The sequence below is a fragment of the Zychaea mexicana genome (genome assembly GCF_025766255.1).
Source record: "Zychaea mexicana strain RSA 1403 chromosome Unknown BDB00scaffold_130, whole genome shotgun sequence".
In the NCBI taxonomy this organism is placed as follows: Eukaryota; Fungi; Mucoromycota; class Mucoromycetes; order Mucorales; family Lichtheimiaceae; genus Zychaea; species Zychaea mexicana.
In genome coordinates, this window is record NW_026516793.1 from 19,365 (window position 1) to 39,413 (window position 20,049).

At 39.5% G+C, this 20,049-nt stretch overlaps 2 protein-coding genes across 2 annotated transcripts; both read left to right on the forward strand.

Annotated features, from left to right (window-relative positions):
* Positions 1 to 6,821: 6,821 nt before the first annotated feature.
* BDB00DRAFT_942803 (uncharacterized protein) lies at positions 6,822 to 7,894 on the forward strand (the record flags this gene model as incomplete). The annotated part of the gene is made up of 2 exons (XM_053129416.1): positions 6,822 to 6,924; positions 6,961 to 7,894. The coding sequence occupies 2 exons, from the start codon at positions 6,822 to 6,824 to the stop codon at positions 7,602 to 7,604; spliced, it is 747 nt and encodes a 248-aa protein (XP_052973941.1). The 3' UTR covers positions 7,605 to 7,894.
* Positions 7,895 to 16,353: 8,459 nt separating this feature from the next.
* BDB00DRAFT_852490 (uncharacterized protein) lies at positions 16,354 to 17,011 on the forward strand. Its single transcript, XM_053125571.1, has 4 exons — positions 16,354 to 16,434; positions 16,512 to 16,671; positions 16,708 to 16,851; positions 16,911 to 17,011. The coding sequence occupies exons 2-3, from the start codon at positions 16,515 to 16,517 to the stop codon at positions 16,776 to 16,778; spliced, it is 228 nt and encodes a 75-aa protein (XP_052973942.1). The 5' UTR covers positions 16,354 to 16,434; positions 16,512 to 16,514; the 3' UTR covers positions 16,779 to 16,851; positions 16,911 to 17,011.
* Positions 17,012 to 20,049: the final 3,038 nt, after the last annotated feature.

Genomic DNA, 20,049 nt, shown 5'->3' on the forward strand with positions numbered 1-20,049 from the left:
TTATTACCTTTAGACCAAAGAGGAGTACGGCCTGTACAAAACAAAATTGCGCGCCGTGTTGGACAAGATTCCTGCAATTTCATGCACACTTGATGGTTGGACCAGCCCCTACAACGATGCTTTCCTTTCTGTTACTGGCCACTGAATTTCCCCATCGACTTGGACCATGGATGAAATCATCCTCGGATATGTACCACTGGAGGGGCCCCATTCAGCAGAAAATCTTGCCAATGCTTTTATCTGTGTCTTGAATGAGTTTGGCCCAGGCCCAAACTATTTACTATCACGACGGATAATGCTTCAAATATGAAGAAGATGGCTCAGATCGTTGAGCAGCACGCTGTTGACAATGGATGGTAAGTATCGAGAGTATAAATGCGAATTTGAAATATTTGGCAATATCGGTTCATAAGCTTATACAATTCCATCTGTATTAGGTCATTCCGTGCAGGCCAGCACCATATCCCATGCCTTGGCTATGTGCTGAACTTGGCGGTCCAAGACATCCTACGTTGGGGCCTAGGTCCAACGTTGCGCGACAATACTGGTGATAGTGATGCTGAGGACGAAAATGACGAAGTCGATGTCAATGCAACCTTCGAGGTAAACGCAGAACGCGCTTTAGAGGAGCAAGAGATCGAAGCAATGAATGTGCTGGTCAAGCTACGAAAAGGAATCAAAAAGATTCGGTAAGTGATTACTATCATCAAATACGTATTCCCTACTCGATGGTATCATTGGCACCATTTACTCATTATACCTTTGATTTTACATAGTTCTTTGCCTCAGCGCATGGAGCAGTTCATGCACCAACAAAACTCGGATTGCTCCACTCAGCTCACCCTCCATCTCGACGTGGCCACCCGCTGGACTTCAACGTATGACATGCTTGACCGTGTAGCCTTACTACGTGTACCATATAGCGTACTTTGCTCGAATAGTACCAATGATGAGTTATTACCGTTCAAGCTCACAACGGAAGAATGGAAGCATATCGACCAGCTGAAGGAAATTTTGGCGCCCTTCTATAAGTCGAGTAAAGCCTTATCCACCAGTACGAGCCACCCTACCATCAACACCGCGATTGTCTATTATAACAAGTTGATGGATACCTTAGAGGACGTTGTCAGCGATGGTTATCCACCAGAATTAAAACGTGCGGCCAGATGTGGCCTCGACAAGTTGCAAAGGTACTATTGCAAGGTAGACGATATAGATGTATATGCAGTTGCGACGGCATTGGATCCACAGATGAAGTTTTCTTAGTGGCGCCAAGCAGGGTGGGAAGACGAATACCAAGTTTTCAGCCAGCAGATGGTGCACGAGGCCTGGGCAGCATTCCCGAAAGGCGCTGCTATGAGGCCCGAAGTGAATGACGAGATGCAAAGCTTGTACAGCCTATATATGACATCCACGGCTGGTGACGAATTAGAGGATTACTTGAACGAGCAATTAAGAAGACTGGTACCAAACCAGAAAGGATAAGAACCACTGGTCCTTTCATACTGTAAATTCCAGCCCCAGTGGCCAAACATGGCTGCAATGGCTGCAAAATATTTAGCGGTCCCAGTCACTTCTACACCATCGGAACGTTGCTTTTCCCAAACTCGACTTCTCCTGCTGTACACACGAAACCGCCTCCAACCGCACACCATCGAAATACTAATGCTTTTGGATTCGTGGTGCTCCTTCGACTTTCACGATTAAAACGTTTCCGTCTCTTCGTTCCTGTATCTCCTTTCCGTACCTCTTTCTGTACCTCTTTTCCCTAGTTCTTTTTCTTTTCCTGCTTCCTTTTTCTGCTTTTTTATTTATTTTCTCTTCTCTTCTTTACTATTTTTCCCTCCCTTCTGCTTTTGCATGTTTTGTTAAGTTTTTAAATAAAGTACGGCTTGCAAATACACTACTTCTTGGTCTTTTCGGAATAACATTGTTTGTTACTTCCATTATAGCCTACTTTATAGGGACAAGTCGGTATCAAAAGGATTTCTAGAAATTTAAAGATATTTATATTAATGTAATATTTTTGAATTTTGTGTTAATAATTTTTTTACGTTAAAGTTTTTGTTATAATTAAAATATATAATATTCATATTTAAAGAGAATTAAAAACTTATACTTTATAATATAAATTGTTAACTATTTTTTTTTAATTTTAAATTTTAACTTTTAAATTTTAAAATTTTATAATATAACTAGCAGTCCTTCCTCGCTTCGCTCGGATGAATGAGCCCCTCCGCTTCGCTCTGTGTCATTCAACGGAAACGCGTCGCAAGGGGGTTCCCCCCTTGACCCCCAAGTGGGGGCAAGCCCCCCAAACCCCCCTGTCAAGCGAGGTTGGATCAATGTTTTGGTATTAGATACTAATTGTCTGTTTTCAAAAACAAAAGCAAGATCATTGTGTAGTGCGAAGTAGTCTATCATAGAAAGTCGTCAAAGTTGGATACTTAACTATCTCCAGTTTAGAATGCAATGCGAAAAGAAGTGTTGACAAAGATGATGTAGTGATATTGATAAAAAGAGAATAGGCAATATAAAAAAAGAGAATAGGCGATGTAGAAAAAGAGAATAGGCGATGTAGAAAAAGAGAATAGGCGATGTAGAAAAAGAGAATAGGCGATGTAGAAAAAGAGAATGGGCGATGTAAAAATAGAGTAGGTGACAAAAAGAATTATAGAAGAACTTCGTGAAAAACAACATTTCTTGTGCTTTGGCCTTGCTGACCCACGCTACGTGAGTTCTCAGGATCTAACATGATTCTGATGGATGAAGGGGTGCGGACGCGCGACATGGCTACATAGAGTAGACCATGCGTGAACGGAGGTTCAGGCAAGTAGAGGCCGACAGTGTTGAAAGTTTGACCCTATGCCTTATTGATGGTCATTGCAAATACCAGGTGAACAGGGAATTGTGTGCGTTTAAAAAAGAATGGGGGAACGTGTTTGTGAAGGTGTGAGAGTTATGCAAGGGATCAAGACGATGTTACCGGCATGAGGTCTAGTGGCTATTTCAGCATCAAGTACATATCTTTGAAAAGAGCGTACAATCAGCCATGTCCCGTTGCAGAGACCACTTTGGGTGTGCAAGTTTCTCAAAAGCATAATTGGGCAACCGACTTTGAGTTTTAGCAAGTGTGGTGGGAGGTTGGATTGATTCATGGAACTGAGCAGCTCTGGTGGGTATGTGATTTGATCCTCTGGATCATCCACAGTATCTGCACTCGGGAATTCGTGGATAGTGCCTGGGAAATGGTCGAGTATCAGATCGTTGATTGCTGAAATGTCGACATTTTTTGGAGTTAGAATGGAGCGACTGATGAGGTAATCGCGATCCACGTGTGGTGCGTCAAGGCTGCTGTAAATAGCTTCGATGAGCTCGTATCGAACGCGTAAAGAGACTGTGAAGGAAAGAAAGGAGGAGGAGATTGAAAAGATTTCCTTTTTTGTGAGTTATAAATCGTAAAACTGAAGGATTTTAATAAATAGATTTTTAAAACATTATAAAAATTTAAATTCATGTTTATACATTTATTAAAGATTTAAAACATAATTATATTCAACAAAATAATCAATAAAACTATCACAATAAGTTATAAATTAATTAATATATAAATTCATTAATTCTGATTTTATTAATTCATAAAGAAATAATTTTAATTTCAAAACCAAAAAAGACATAGTCTCCCCTTATAATTATTTTTATTTTATGTAGCATATAGCGGCTAATTTGAACCATTATAATTTTTTTTAATCTATAATTTTTATTAATCAAATAATTATATTATTAAAATAGTCACAATAGCAGTTGACTAAAATGACATTATTCTGATAAAAAAATTATTACCAAGTAATAAATAATTATTAATTAATTTTAATTATTGACTATTTCATCTCTATAAATAAATGGAGCTTTATCAGTACACTATATTCGGTTATTTCTAAATAAGACATAATATGCATAATCTTCATAGTCCTTATTTACATATAAAATAGTTTGAATAATTTTTGAAAAAGCAATTATATTAGGAATTTAAAATATTTGATTTTCATTATTAAATTTTATTAATTAGCAGTTAATTTTATATAATAAGTTAGTAGAGAAATATTAACATTAATATAATAAAAATCACAATGATTTCTCATACCAATCTCTTTTATATATATAATATCATTTAAAATTTTCAATCTTATTATTTTTATTTTCAATATATCTTGCTAATAAATTTTTACCAATATATTTTAAAATTTCATCATAAGTATTAAGTTTATGAAAATCAAAATCATAATCTATATTAAGAGCAAAGTTATTAGGATCCATTATTACCTTTTTTAATTTCTTTTTTTTTTTATATTTATAAATTATTCAAATTTTTATAATCAGTTATAATAGTTTTTGTATTAAAATTACTTTCTTTAATCCATATATTATCTTCATCATCATAACCTAACCATTTAACATAAAATACAAACTTTCCTCTCTCATCTATCAAAATGATCTATTATTTTTTCTACTTCATATATATTTTCTTCATTTGCTTTTTCTTTGTCTTTATTTTTCTTTCTTTTTTTGGTTATTGTTTCTTCTCTATTTATAACTTCATCTTCTTCATATATCATATTTATATCTTTTATATTGATATTTAAAAACTTTTCTTGTATATCTAACATTTCATTATATTCAGTATCAATTAACTATTTATTCTTAAAAATATAATTTAATTTTGTTTCTTTAGTTGGAAATTCAAAACTATCATTATACCATAATATATGATGTGGTTGAACTTCTATCTGATAATCATTTACCATTTTCTATATATTTTTTAATATACAACATACTCTTAATTGTAAATTATAATATTTCATATCAGATATTTGAATTGCTGCTCTATTATTATTAAAACGATCAAATTTAGATACTAAAACTGAAAAATGATTTTCTATTCCTGATCTAAATGACCCAAATTTTTTATTATAATCTAATTCTGTTACACTTCTATTTATATTTTGCTCTTTCCGTATAGGATACATAAAATTTCTATTATTAAATGTATTACTACTATTATAATTATCAGCATAATCAATAAATTTTTCAATAAATAAATCATATCCTCAAAACCAATACAATCTGCTTCTGATATCTTATTTTTATACAGCTTCATATTCAAAAACATTATACCATCATTTCCTATAGCACATTTTTCACTATCTGATACATATCTGATCATATTATTCATATCTGACATAATTTGTGTTCTAATTCCTTTTCCTTTTAATTTATATGAATATAATGTTTTGGATGATTCAGATGGATTATAATATTTAATTTTTGAATCATATCCATCAAGAAATAATGTAACATTTTTAAATCCTTGTGGATTATTAACTTTTGCTGCTAAAATACGAATTTTAATATTTGAAAATAGTTCATCTAAATCTTTTTTTACAACTTTATTAATATTATTATAATTAGTAATCCAAAAACGTTTATATATATCATAAAAAGTAGAATATGGTATAAATTTATGCATATCATTTCCAGATTTACCTGATACAATATAGTATAATAAAATTAAACCCTTTTTAATTTCTTTATAAGGACCAGGATATTCTCTATTTCCATATAAAACATTTAAAAAGTAAAATATAGGAATGTAACCCAACTATTTTAAAAGAATATCTTTTATAATATCAATTTTATTATTTTTAGTTTTTTTAATTTCTGTTCTGTGATTGAATTTATTTTGTATATATGGACATTCTATATTTAAAAACATCTATTTGTTTTCTACCAACTTATAAACTTCTGATTGTAATTGTTCTTGAAAATTAGTAGTGTCCATTGTTTTGTTTGATCTTTTAACTCTAGTAGAGCAATCCAGGAAATCTGATAACCTTAGATTAATGTTAAATTTTGATAATAATAATTATATATATTTTGAGCACTACTCAATATAATAAATAAAAATTCAATTTTTAAGAAAAAAGTAAAATTAATAAAAAATATTATTTCAGCTAAAAAGGATTACTTCGACTATAAGAAATTTATAAAAAATATATAATATCATTGTTATAGACTAGGGCCTTGTCTATAGGGAACGTTTATCCAGGTCAGTGAATGATTCAGTGGAAAAGAGGTTACTTTTTATTTTCCCAACCCAGCCAGCCTTTATATACTACTGGGCCTAATAAGCTTTGTACAACCCAGGCCGGGGCCTAGGTTCCTTGACTAACTGCTACCTAGTCGGTAACATTCTCCCCCTCTAATACTAGGGAGTATAATTTACAACGATCAATGAATACAGTAATATAATAATAATGGGAACAGGGAAGTGTATGATGGGGTGGAGGTGATAGGGCTTACAGATTTTTAACTTTGGGGGTACTTGGGTGTCATGAGAAACATTGGGGGTACTTGGGTGCTATGAGGAAAATCATGGGGGTAGGAGAATAAACATGCATTAATATTGCGGGGGTGAAGGTATTAGCAGTGACCTAATGTGAAACACCGCTGTAAAATTTTTACAAACATTGAGCAGGGGTATACCATTTCCTTGCTTCTTTTTCCAGTTGCATATTTTATCTACTTCTAGTCCTTGCCTTCACTTATTTCCTTATCAACCAATGTCCGTCTTTACTTCGCACCTTAGCACCACTACTCATACTGGTGGTCTTGCTCAACCTGCCTTTGCTCGAGACTGTATTGGATGCACTTGCATCACTAGTCATGTTACTAATTTGCATCCAGAGATTTTGTATGGCTTTGAACGTCCGGCCAATGTCTGTTAGCGCTGCTTTTGTTTGTCACGGATCTGCTTTAACTTTATGCCCGATGGTGGCTTGCAAGATATGGAACAGTCGCCACACTACTGTGATCAGTGCAGACTCTACAAGAGAGGTCACTGTGCTGATCAGCAGTACCTCCTAGGTAAGGATGTTCCCCGTAGTCATGTCTGGCTCCTAGGCCAGAACATCCTTGTTGGTCCTGAGCTGCAGGTGCCTTCTTGGTATTTGTCCCGGGTCTTCCAGTCTCGGCGCAATCATGAGCCAATGGGTTTGGTCTGCTCCTTGGGCCAATTGCGTTCTGGTAGTGAGGTGAACCCTTCCTTGGCTCCTCCTAAGTTGCCACTTTTTGGTCCTACTGGTGGTGTCCTAGATTTGGGTACCTTTGGTCCTGTTGTCTTTCAGGCTAGTCCTCCTGGTTCTGTTCGGTCTGGTGGTGGCTTAGTGGCTTCTAGTGATAGCTCAGTGGCTTCTGGTGGTGGCTCAGTTGCAGTTCCTGGTGGCTTGCGTCGTTCTGGTCGTTTGGCTGGTGCTCGTGTTCGTCCTTTGGTAGAGACTGATGATGAGGTTGAGTATGCTGAAGAGGTAGATGAGCTGGCTAGTGATGAAACTGACTACCAGCTCCGCCTTGGGTCCATGTCACCTCTTGAGGGCTCCTTGGGTGCACCTGAGGTTACTACCACAGGGCATACCCCTCCTACTCCCTTGGTGTCTCTGCCAAGCTCCCCTGGGTCTGCTCGTTCGGATTCTATGTCTCCTGTGACATCGCCTGCAGTGGACCATATGGAGCAATCACAAGACCCTAGGTCTCCTAGTGTTCACTAGCAACAGCAATAGCAAAATCCAGGTATCCCTCCCCCTCCACATCAGGTGGACCTCTTCCCTGGTTTATAGGATCAAGATCGTTTGGGTCGGCCCTTAGTGGTCCTGATGCTGCCACCTGGTATGCCGTATCGCCTGTCTTGGGTCGATGATGGTGTGGTTGATGTAGCTCCTTTGTGAAGTCTATCTTTATAGTTTTGAATAAAAACTTGACAATTGTCCAAGTTCTTGAGTGGTTCCCATGTAGCATCATGAATTGGATAGCCTAACCATTTGACTAGATACTCGATGCGTCGTTTGTAAGTTTTCTTGTCAATGATAGCTTCAACTTCATACTCGGGTTCGCCTTCAATAACTAAAGGTGGTGGTCGTGCCGGGGTCCGGTGGTCTTGACTTTGAGTGTACGGCTTGAGCGTTCGAACATGAAATACATTGTGTGCCTTGATATTTGTTAGGAGCTCGAGACGATAAGATACCTTGCCAATGCGTTCAGTAATCTTATAGGTACCTGCATACTTGGCTGCAAGCTTCTTCTTGGCTGATCGTGGGAAGTTATGTGGATTTAGGTATAGTTGATCCACAAGTACTTCTTATCCAACTTCGAATTCAACATCACGCCTATGTAGGTTGGCATACTGCTCTTGCCTGGCTGCAGCAGCCTTGATATTGTCAGTTACGTGTTCACCGATCGTCTTGAGTCTTGACTCGAGGTACGCCACAGCTTCGTTACTTGAGTTAGATTCCAGGTAACTTGGGGTGAGGATATGACGACCTAAGTCACAGTAATATGGAGTCATCTTGATTGACGCTTGGTATGTATTGTTGTATGTATGCTCCACAACTGGTAGCTATACATCCCAATCCTATTGATCGAATGCAACATAATGGTGTAAAAGATCTTCAAGTATTCGGTTCACTCTTTCGGTTTGACCATCAGTTTCTGCATATCGCGCGGTTGCAAGTTTACGCTTGATCTGTAACTGTTCGAATAATGCCTTCCAAAACCTTGATGTAAACTTTGGGTCACAATCCGATACCACTTCCTTGGGGAACCCATGTTGACGATATATTTCTCGTAAAAATAGATGTGCTACATCTTCGGCTGTATCTGTTGTGTAACATGGTGCGAAGTGTGCTCTCTTGGAAAATCGATCGACAATCACCATGATGGCATCATACCCATTCTTGGTTACTGGTAACTAGGTTATGAAGTCCATTGATATTGATTCCCATCGACCTTGGGCTGGTTCCAATGGCTGGATCAAACCTCCTGGCTTCTTGTTGGTACCCTTGTTCCTTTGACAGCTGTCACAAGCACCAATGTATTGACGAACCAACTTGGCGATGTTGGGCCAATAGAATTGGCGTTCAATCCTTTCAATAGTTGCATCTATTCCTCGGTAGCCTGCTGATGGTGCATTATGGGTATCATACAAAATGTCTTTCAGGATCTGTGGCATCCTTGGTACTACTAGTTGACGATGATCTTTTCCTTCAGGATGACGGTACAACCACTGGTCTACTAACGTGATGTTTGGTACATCGATGCCACAACAGAGCTTGTCCCAAAGATCCTTAGTGTACTCATCCTTGTCGTACTTGTCCTTGATCTCGGCTTCTATAGTATCTTGCTTTTGGACCCAGTAGACTTCTTGTAACTCCTTATTGGCATCTGGGTTCGACGGTTTTGATGGAGGACGCTTGCTCAAAGCATCGGCCCCATGATTCTTTTCTCGGGGGATATGATGGACATCCCAAGAGAAGGACATAAGTGTCTCTAACTAATGAATATGTCGTTTATTCAGATTGGTGTTGGTCTTGAGAGATGATAGTGCCCAGTTGTCTGTAAAAACAGTAAACTTCTGCATATCCAAATGATGACGCCATTTCAGTAAACAATGCTTGAGCACCAACATTTCTTGCTCATAAACGGAATAGTTCAACTCGGCTGGGGTCATAGATCTTGATGTATAAGCTATAGGGTGCAGCTTCCCATCTTCTTGTTCTTGCGATAGATACCTCCAATTGCTACAGTTGATGATGCATCGGTATGGACAAAGAAATGTTTCGTTGGGTCCGGCAGTGCCAGCACTGGCGCAGAAACCAAACTTTGTTTCAGTGTATCAAAAGCATGTTGTTCTTTCTTGGTCCATTGCCATAGAGTATCCTTGCATAGCAACCGAGTCAGGGGGTGCACGATGCTTGAATAACCCTTGATGAACCGATTGTAGTAATTCACCAAACCGAGGAAGCATTGGATATCCTTGATATTACAGAGTGGTGGCCAATCCACAACCGCTTGGACCTTGCTTGGGTCGGTATGTAAACCTTGTTCATCAACGTAGTGTCCTAGGAATTCAAGCCGCTTGACACCAAACTCGCATTTTTCCAACTTGGCATATAGCTTGTGCTCACGTAAACGCTCCAAAACCATTTGCAGGTGTTCCTTGTGCTCTTGTTCGGACTTAGAATATACCAAAATGTCATCCAAGTAAATAATGACGCAGACATTTAAGAGGTCTCTAAAGATATCATTCATCAAGCACATAAAGGTCGCGGGAGCCGAAGTCAATCCAAATGGTAGGACAGTATACTGATATAGTCCGTATCGGGTCATAAACGCCGTTTTATAAATGTCCTTGGGGTCCACACGAATCTGGTGGTATCTGGAACGTAGGTCCAGTTTGCTGAATACCTTGGCACCTTGTAATTGGTCGAGCAGTTCTTCTGTGCGAGGTAGTAGGTAAACATCCTTGATCGTTGTTGAGTTCAATGCACGGTAGTCCGTAACCATTCGTAAGCTTCCATCCTTCTTGGCAACAAATAGTACCGGGGCGCCATAGGGTGACTTGCTTGGCTCGATCCATCCTTTGGCGATTAACTCGTCAAGTTGCTTCTTGAGTTCACCCAATTCGTGACTAGAGAGCCGGTAAAGCTTCTGTGCTGGGATCTTAGCATCAGGTTCCATTGGAATAGTATGATCAACGTGTCTTTGTGGTGGTAGTCCTGAGGGCAATTCCGCAGGGAACACATCAGCATATGAGTCAACTAGCTTGAGTAGAGCATTGGAGCTATGCATTTCAGCTCCTTGAGCTGCCTTCCTTATATCCATTCCTTCATCCTTGCAATCTGTCAGTATAAGTGCATATAGTTCGAGTTCGTTCCATCGGCATAAGCGGTTAAATTGTCGGCGCGAGATAAATTGTACTTCTGGGGTCACTTGATGGGGTCTAATATGTCCTTGAGCCAGGATCTCCTCCCCCGCCACAACAACCTTATGTGATTACCAATCAATCTGGGGTTCTTCATCGAAGTGCCATGGCTTGCCTAAGATAAGGTCGTGCTTAGAGCTCTTGATGCCAGTATAAGCCTGGATAGTCCGCAAGAACTTGGGCCTAGAGTGATCTTCAGGTCTGCAAAGTAGGTGGATGTTGCCTGAGATGCACTGCCAAATGTCATCGACCCAGTATCTGGTTTAAGCAAATCTTGGAGGCCATGCTTATTGATGAAGTCCAAGGAGACAAAATTGTGGGTAGCACCAGAATCAAGCAAAAAACAACAGGGATAAGATTGACAATGTCCGGTAATTCTTATTGTTTGATGGCGATGATCACTACTCTGTTGCTATTTGTGCCTTGTGCCGAATTGTCCTCGAGCCTTGTACAGTTGTTAGGACTCTTGTCAGGATCCTTGCCAGGGTTTATATCTTGTTTGTCAGCACGACCTGGCAGCGTGTTACATACTGACAAATTTAGTTTTTTGGGTGGAACATGGAGCGAAGATGGCACTCCTTCTTGATATGTTCCTTGGAGCCACAGTATTGGCAACGACCTTCCTTACGAGCTTGCTCCCAGGTAAGCTTAGTGGGAATCCGTTCAGTCTGGTCCACATCCATGGGGTCATTCTTGAATGTTCGAGAGCGGTCCTTGAAATGGCGGGAGCCAAAATGCTTCTTGAACTTCTTACCAGGTGAGCTATTCTTATGTGACGTGTGGTGTTGGCTACCTTGGGTACTCAAACTGGCATTGTCATAGTTCTCAGCAAGCTTCATTGCCTTGCGAAGAGTCTTGGGTTCCTCGAGTTCGACATACTTCTTGGTTTGGCTCTTGAGATTATTGACAAAACGGCTGAGCGCTTCCGCCTCACTCACGTCAGTGCACTCAACAAATGCAGCTTGGAATGCCGAGTTATACTTGGTCACGCTACCAACTTGGCGACAGGACTCGAGTCGTTGGCGATTGGTCTTATAGACATTCAATGGTAAGAATCGTTCGCGAATCGCCTTCTTGAATTTATGCCATGTTTTAGGGGCCTGGTCTGCTTGTCTTAACATACGCACCATAGGGTCGCATCATCTACCATTTGACTTGTTGCGATGGCGACACACATATTCTTCTTGATGTTGGCCTTGGTAAAATACTCCTCGAGGTTGAATAGCCAGGATTCGATCTTGTAGGGGCTACCTGAGTACTTTTCTTCTGGTGGCTTGAACTTGTAAGGGCTGCGTGAGTGTGAGTGGGATCCTTGCTTGCCGTCACCCTCACCAGTGGAGTCTTCGTCTGAGGACTTGTTCACCTGTTCCATCCCTGGGTCCGAGGCATCATCATCAGATAATGAAGATGAGTCCTTATCGGAGTCAGAAGGATCATCATATGCCTGTGTAGATCGGGTGCCTGACCGTGGGATCTGTGCGCCTTTTTTCCATGGGGTTCTCATACTGCGCCTTGTCCGACATTACTTGTGTCACCTTTTCTTGGTTTGCTGTGATCTCTTGTAACTTGCTTACTACATGCGACATAGTAGACGACAAGGTTGTTACTTATTCTTGAATCTTGTCCTGGGCAACATAGACCTTATGCATTTCTGATGGGAGTTGAGTATTGAGCTGGTCCCAGAGGTGGTGTACTTCTTGCAGGGCTAGTGCCGCTGTGTCACCTATGTGTGGGGCTCGGCACCTGGATCCGTGGGTATAGGTACTTCTTGTGCTTCGTTCATTATACTTGTGTTCAATGAGGGAACTTGTCCTACTTCCTTTAGGTTTTCCGTATTGCCGGGAGCTACTTCGTGGTCCAGAACTTCTTGCTCTATGGCTTCACTTGCGTCGAAATACCTGCTCCTAGTCGAAGTTGACTGTGTCGGCTTAGGTCTAATAATCTATTTACTAGTACTTGCTTGACTAGACGAGTCTACTCTAGTATATAGGCCTTACACTCTCTTCTCTTGGTTCTGAGATGCAAATTTCTCCAATAGCTGGTCTGCTGGTGTTGATAGAAAGCTTGACCAGAATTGCTTTATTTCTTGACGTTGGTCTTGTTCGTTCAGCTTGCCTTGTCCTTGCACGTGCTCTTGCTGACTTGCTTATAACTTATTGACTGTTGATTGATGAATCGAAACTTCCGCTACCAAGTGTTATAGACTAGGGCCTTGTCTATAGGGAACGTTTATCCAGGTCAGTGAATGATTCAGTGGGAAAGAGGTTACTTTTTATTTTCCCAACCCAGCCAGCCTTTATATACTGCTGGGCCTAATAAGCTTTGTACAACCCAGGCCGGGGCCCAGGTTCCTTGACTAACTGCTACATAGTCGGTAACAATTATAAAACAAAATAGCTATAAAGGCTTACCAGTTAGACCCCTATATTTGAAAAGTTAATGAATAACGTCAGCTGTTATTGTAATAAACTTTTATCGCCATAGCTAAATCTAATATTCCTCCATTACATATATATATATATTTTTAATTTTTATTTTTTTAATTTTTTTGATATTTATAGATTGTTTTCTCTCTTTTTTTTTTAGGTACATGTAGTTTACTATGTTGAGAACATAGAAAATCAGGTTTATTGTCACCAATATTTGTTCTTATTTTCCGATGACACATATATCCTTCTTTTTTTCCTCTTTTATAAACATATGAATGTATATTATTACTGCTATTGGTATACCAAAAATTATTTGTTTTTGTTTCTTCCAATTTTTCCTTTATGATATTTTTCATTAGTTTTTATTTTTCTTCTTTCAAATTACATAGAATTTCATCATCAAAATATTTATCCATAACTTGAGTCATGATATCTTTCATTGAGCTTATCATAGCTCAAAATACTTATTCTGCCCCAAGTTTAACTTTGAAAGTCAGTTGGGAGAGAGTGTAAAGACAGTTAAAAAAATGTTAAAGTGTACTTGTCATCTTGTTTCATAAGAGAATTATATATTTCGGCCGTATGAGATTGTAAGCAAAGAGAGAACGGGAGAGGCAAGATCTTACTACTACAATAGGAGAAACAAAAATGGAGGAGAATAACAAACCACTTTTCATACGAGAAATAAACTCGGTTTGTTATTATTACTTCTTTACAACTTCCTTTTTCACCTCCATTTTTGTTTTTCTTACTGTAGTAGTAAGATCTTGCCTCTCCTGTTCTCTCTTTGCTTACAATCTCATACGGCCGAAATATATAATTCTCTTATGAAACAAGATGACAAGTACACTTTAACATTTTTTTAACTGTCTTTACACTCTCTCCCAACTGACTTTCAAAGTTAAATTTGGGGCAGAATAAGTATTTTGATCATAGTTTGTTTACATACAAGGATTTCTGCGTTGAGGATCACCATTTTTTCTTATTAATTAATATCATTGTGATTATATTTTTATATTATAAAAAAAATTCAATTTTGTTTTTTCGATTTTTAAAATTCAGCTAATAATTAAAAATGGGCAGATCTATTTGCACCCCCCCTCGTGCAACTTCCCAGTCACTGCCTGGCCCGGATTTTTAGTTTGCACCCCCCCCTCCCACCGAAACACCTTTATTAAGCAGAGAAGGAGTTGTGGAAAAAATCATTACTATTTTTGACAAGTCTTTTTCATTCATAAAGCCCATACTATTAATCATTCCATGCAACGACAGGAACATTCAAGGCACTTATCCAGCGATTCCTTTTAAGATTTCTTTTCAAAAAACACTCTAAACTAGGCCATGTGTGGGCGAGTAGGTAATTCTTATGCAACGAGACTAATAGTCTTAGCAACGATTTCAACTGGGATGAACAAAATGAAATTGTTTTGCTTTCTTTTGCTTATAATGTAGTTGACAAGACTTGAACAAATATGCAAGCGTTCAATGCTTTCACTAGAGCTAACAAAGAGACAATCGGAATTTACTATGTAAAGATGGTAAATTAACAAAAGAAACCTGATTTTCTGTTTATTTCTTTATGTACTTTGGCTTCTCTGTCAGTATTACGGCAGTTCCCTTACAGATAAATCAGCATTGTGCTAGACGAAAAAAAATATAACTAGAGTGGTGTGATTCGAAGGCGATTGGCCGTTGTGTGGGTGGGCTTTATATGTCCGCTGGTGCAGTAGCAGACTATGTGTTAAGGAGAGGAGTATCTGTGGTCGTCGTTTCTCATTTTTTCTTCTAATAGTCATCTTAAAACGACGAAGCAAATATCGATGATGAAATTGATGACTGCAACTGGTATTGAATGTCATTACACTCGAAACATTGTGTACACTATAAATACATTTGACGAACTATGCGAGTGTATCTCTGTTTTTCCCTTGGCTATTATCAGGACGGCAATATGAACTCCAACATTGAACAGACGCCATATGGATGGTCCGATATATTCAAGGAACCAAAGAGTCTAAGTAGGTGCTAAAGGGGTTGCTCCTTCTTTTGCATACACACATTGGCAGCTGACTGTTCATGCTGATATAAAAAGGGATTGTAAACAAAAATTAGAAAAATAATAAAGGAAGTGGTATCATCAGACTGTCCATATAATTGAATGGCCTAGTACTTTGCAGCCTCATGGGTTCACCTTTTCCTGGTCGATGTATCCATTGGTTCAAACATGTGTATATCGGATTAATTATATGAATATCAGAAAAAGAGAGGGGGAGAAAAGTAAAGGAAGAGAAGAGAGAGAAAAGAAAGAGCGGGCAAGAAGAGACATTGTGCTACTAAAATTGATAAGGTCCAGTTAGGTCAACTGGCTCAGAATCAGAGTGTTCTGCTTCAGATCCAGATGAAAGAGAATGAGCATCCAAATTTTCTGGAAGGGGAATATCCACATGGATCATGCTTTCAAATGCGTCTTGGTATAAGGGATACCATTGATCACCTCGGATTCTGGCACCACCATCTTTGCGGCCTTTACCTCGAGCATAAGGGTAGCAGGCAGGCCATTCAATCAATGCACCCGGCCTGAGCTGGATGAAAATTATATGGTTGTGAATGAGCTGCATGACGATTGGAGTTGTACGTATCGCTTGGGATGGGGTGCTTAGTAAGGGGCAAAATAACGAGGATTCAGTGCCAAAGAATGCTATAGGCGTATTGAACGCATCCGAGGCAAGCTGAGCACACTATGGATAGTAAAACCAATGATGCACATTTGGATCAAGGACACTTAGCATTCTTTCAGCGTCGAACCTCTCATAAATACTTTTTCCGCGATTTTTGATAAAGAACTCGCGCATTCCAGCCTTGATATCAATATATCGTTTTTCATCTCTAAGTAAAGCAACAGCCAACGAGCGGAAACCATAATTTCCATCTGGCTTCGGATTGTGCACTAAATTCACAGTAGAGCGTGGAATTGCATCGCAGACCATGTCCAGATTTGGCACAATAGGTAGATCAGCAGACGGAAAAGGTGATGGTAAAGAAGTGGGCAAAAAGGATGACCAAAAAGGTGGCATTGTAAGTTGTTGTTGTTGCTGTTGCTGTTGCTGTTGCTGTTGCTGTTGCTGTTGCTGTGGTGGCGGTGGCGGTAGTGGTATGGTAGTGATGTCAGCTTTAACTTTATGCTTGCCCTCCCTTAGTAAACCTGGTCAGTACTGTATATCTAATAACAATAGAAGATCAATTACAGCAATGATTATACTGTTACTTACCAAATGTCGGCTGCTTCGCGACCCGCGTTTGTTTTGGCTTTCTTGTTGCTTTCGTTCTGTTGGTGTTCCAAAGCAATAAGATCGCGCTTTGAGCTGCGCTTACGTTTGCCTTTCGTTGGTAGAGATTTTGGCTGCTCCAGTTGCTTGATGTCTATAAAAAGTTCATCGCTGATGGCTTGCAAATGACGTAGAAGAGTTGAGCGTTGCTTTTGGTCAGGAAATCGATGCAACATAGTGGTGATACGCGTGAGCTCAGCCTCGATTTGACTCTCCATGGTGGGAGCAGAATATGATTCCGAGATCGCTAGAGTGTTGCTGCTACTGTGGAGTGTTTCTTCCTCTACATAAAGTTACTACAGCTTAGTATAGCGAGTAAGAGTGGTGTTAAACTATCTATACCTTCAGGAGCTGTTTTTTTAGGATGGAGATGCCAGCGTCTAGGGATAATGCTCAAAGGAATTTTTCCTTTAGACGGTATCATGTGACAGCAAGGAATTCCGTAATGAGCTTTGATTGCACATCGACTGTTGTCGGTTCTTAGTGGATTTGGATATACAAGCTCCTTGCGAATTGCATTGAACGCGAACTTCGATATGTGGCGCTGTAAATCTACCAGCCTTTCCTTTTGACTTGGCGGGATATGGGAGTTTACACCGAAATGTTCGCTATCCAATTGACGATCCCAACTTAGATTCTGCACAGGCAAATCAACACACAGCGAATACGATTAGCAATTAATGTGCGTAGAATAGGATTGTAGGTAAATATCAAACTACCATATATATATATATATGTATATATATATATAATATACGAATGTATTGTACCTTTAATCTGTAGAATTCATCGATTTGCTCAAAAGCAAGGTATAGGTTACCACTGGCGGACTGTATGGCCTTCTTTATATTGGCATGCGTTCCTTCAACTCTGTTGGTGGTGCTATTTCTAAGATGCTTGACATCTGCGAGGTACCGTCCGACCCATTTTTCTTTATAAGAAAGCTTACTGCAAGCGAAAGTATTACACATAAGTATAGTGTCCAAGCAAACGATCTCCGTTTAAAATCCAGTATATAGTTACCTCTCGAGATATGCTTTCACTTCTTTCGGCTTTTTGGCTTTCATTGCAGCCTCATTGTACATGCCGATCGCCTTTTGCTCGAAATCCTCATCTGGAACCAGCCGCTTGTTCTGGAACTTATCATCATATTCATCAGCCATCAAGTAGTTGATGGCTTTCAGGAGCGCCTCAAAGTCCTCTTTAACTTCAAAAAGTTTCTACAGCTTGACTTGAAAATTGCGTCTGATGCAGTTGGTACAGAGCAATTTCTTCAAGTTGGGGAATACGTGATCCAAGGCTTTCATCAACGCGGATTCGCTGTCAGTTACAAAGACTTTCAGGGAGACTGGCTGCTCAGCTGGCCAGACAACTTGCTCAAGCTTTTTGACAAACCAGTCGTAGCTGTCATTCGTTTCTTCAGACACCCATCCGCCAGTAATACAGAACGTTTTCAAGTCTGGATAACCAACATTGCCTGTACCGACGACATTTACAAAGGGGAGCCGATGTCTGTTTGTCTTGTACGTGGCATCCATGATTATGGTTTCAGGGAATTGGCGAGCAAGTGAAATTGTAGAATGATGCGCAAAAAAAAGAGAGTGCAAGAACCGTTTTTCGCCATCTTGCTTCGATTCCCACTCAACGATGTAGTCCTTGTCCTATAGCTTGCTGATAAGCTTGAACATGGTATGGTCGGGATCGTTGTTGAATACCATCTGTCGCATATTCGTGATGTCCTTGGGGCTGACAACCGTTTTGTTAGCAGCAAGGTATGACACAATTGCAGTATTACTAGCGTGCCCTTTGATCATGCTAAGAACAATTTCGTGCTGCTTCCCATCGAGCTGACGAAGCATTGGATACGACGAGAGCTCCTTTGCAATCTCATGATTGTGTTCACCGTCGTAAAAAGAGACAACGTGCCATTGCTGGCTAGCCTTGCTCAATGGCCGCAGCTTGATCTCAAACTCGCATCCAATTCGCTGGGAGTCTTTCTCGCGCCGTTTCTTGCTGTCCTTGCTGTTGGATCGAATGACATCACCTTTGTCGTTCGCTAATATGGTTTCTACTGTCGTAGTTTTGCCATCGTCATATACCTCTTGATTGGTAGGTTGTCCAAAGTGCTTGCAAACAAGACGGAGGACTCTTTTTTCTCCTGTACGCGTACTTTTCAAGGTACACAGGGAAACCTTGCTCTTTTTCCCCCAGTCGACGCAAGCTTGTTTGGCAGAGTCAAAGTCGTCATAAGTGACTCGCAGTTCTTCAGGAATTGCACTTGTAGTTTTTGACATTGCGATGGAAATGAGTTGAGAGATTTAGAGAAGTATGCTTGTTTGTTTATAGGAAGTAAAAGAAGCAATTTTTAAGATACGCTCCAATTTCCATTGTCACTTCCTGAGTACTATGTAGTACCAAATATGATGCAAACGACACGATAATGTAGAGGTCAATGTGTCTATAGACTATGTAGATAAATATACTGCTATTTGAAGGATTTTGCATTAATGCAGTCTCAGTTTCATATGCATTATGTAAAACGTGTCAAATCAAAAAGTTTATTTTCTTTTGTTTGTTTAATAATCCTCTTGGCCTCACTTTCTTTTCTACATTATTTTTCAGTTCCATCATTAGCATATTACTCGCATATTCTGTCCATGCATCGAGGGCACTTTTCTTTATACAAGCAAGTAGCAGTTGCCGGTGCTATATTTCATTGTGCGTGTGTGTGTCTCCTTTCTGACAACTTACGTTGAAAAAGGCAAATGCATACATTTAGTTTATAGCTACTCATTTTATGTTACTTGATACGATGCTAATGCTTCGTTCTTCAATCTTGTGTTGAATTGCTTCAATTCGATCTGTAATTGAGGAATGTGGATGAAGTGGTGTGCAAGAATTGGTTCGATGAAGGGGGGTGTACGAAATGGTTCGGTGGGAGGGGGGGTTGCAAACTTAAAATCCGGGCCAGGCAGTGACTGGGGGGGTGCATGAGGGGGGGTGCAAATAGATCTGCCCTTAAAAATTTGGTGATAGCAAGTTATATAGTAATAAACCGATTAGTCCTCTATACTAATTACCAAAATCGCTAAATGCAATCTTCTGCCTCTCGGTTCTTCGGTTCTACTTATATAGAACCGGTTCGGTTCTTGATAGGAACCGAACTATATTTTCTCAGTTTCGGTTCGGTTCGGTTCCGGTTCTACAGTTCTGATACAGATCCCTATTGACTGCTGAGGGATTGGAATCCTTGATCTCCTGTTTCTAAAGCTGATGCCTTAACCACTTTCACACCTGCCTTTCTATATATGGTAGTCGAGGAAAAACAGTCACTGTTCGAATAAAAGCAGTCACACCGGGTAAATTCTTACGGTGACCTGACTATCTTTTTGAGGGGGACTATCTTGAGGAAGCTAAAGCCTTCACAAAGGATGCAGTGACATCTACTATATGAATTCATGCATCAAATTTTTTTTCCCAA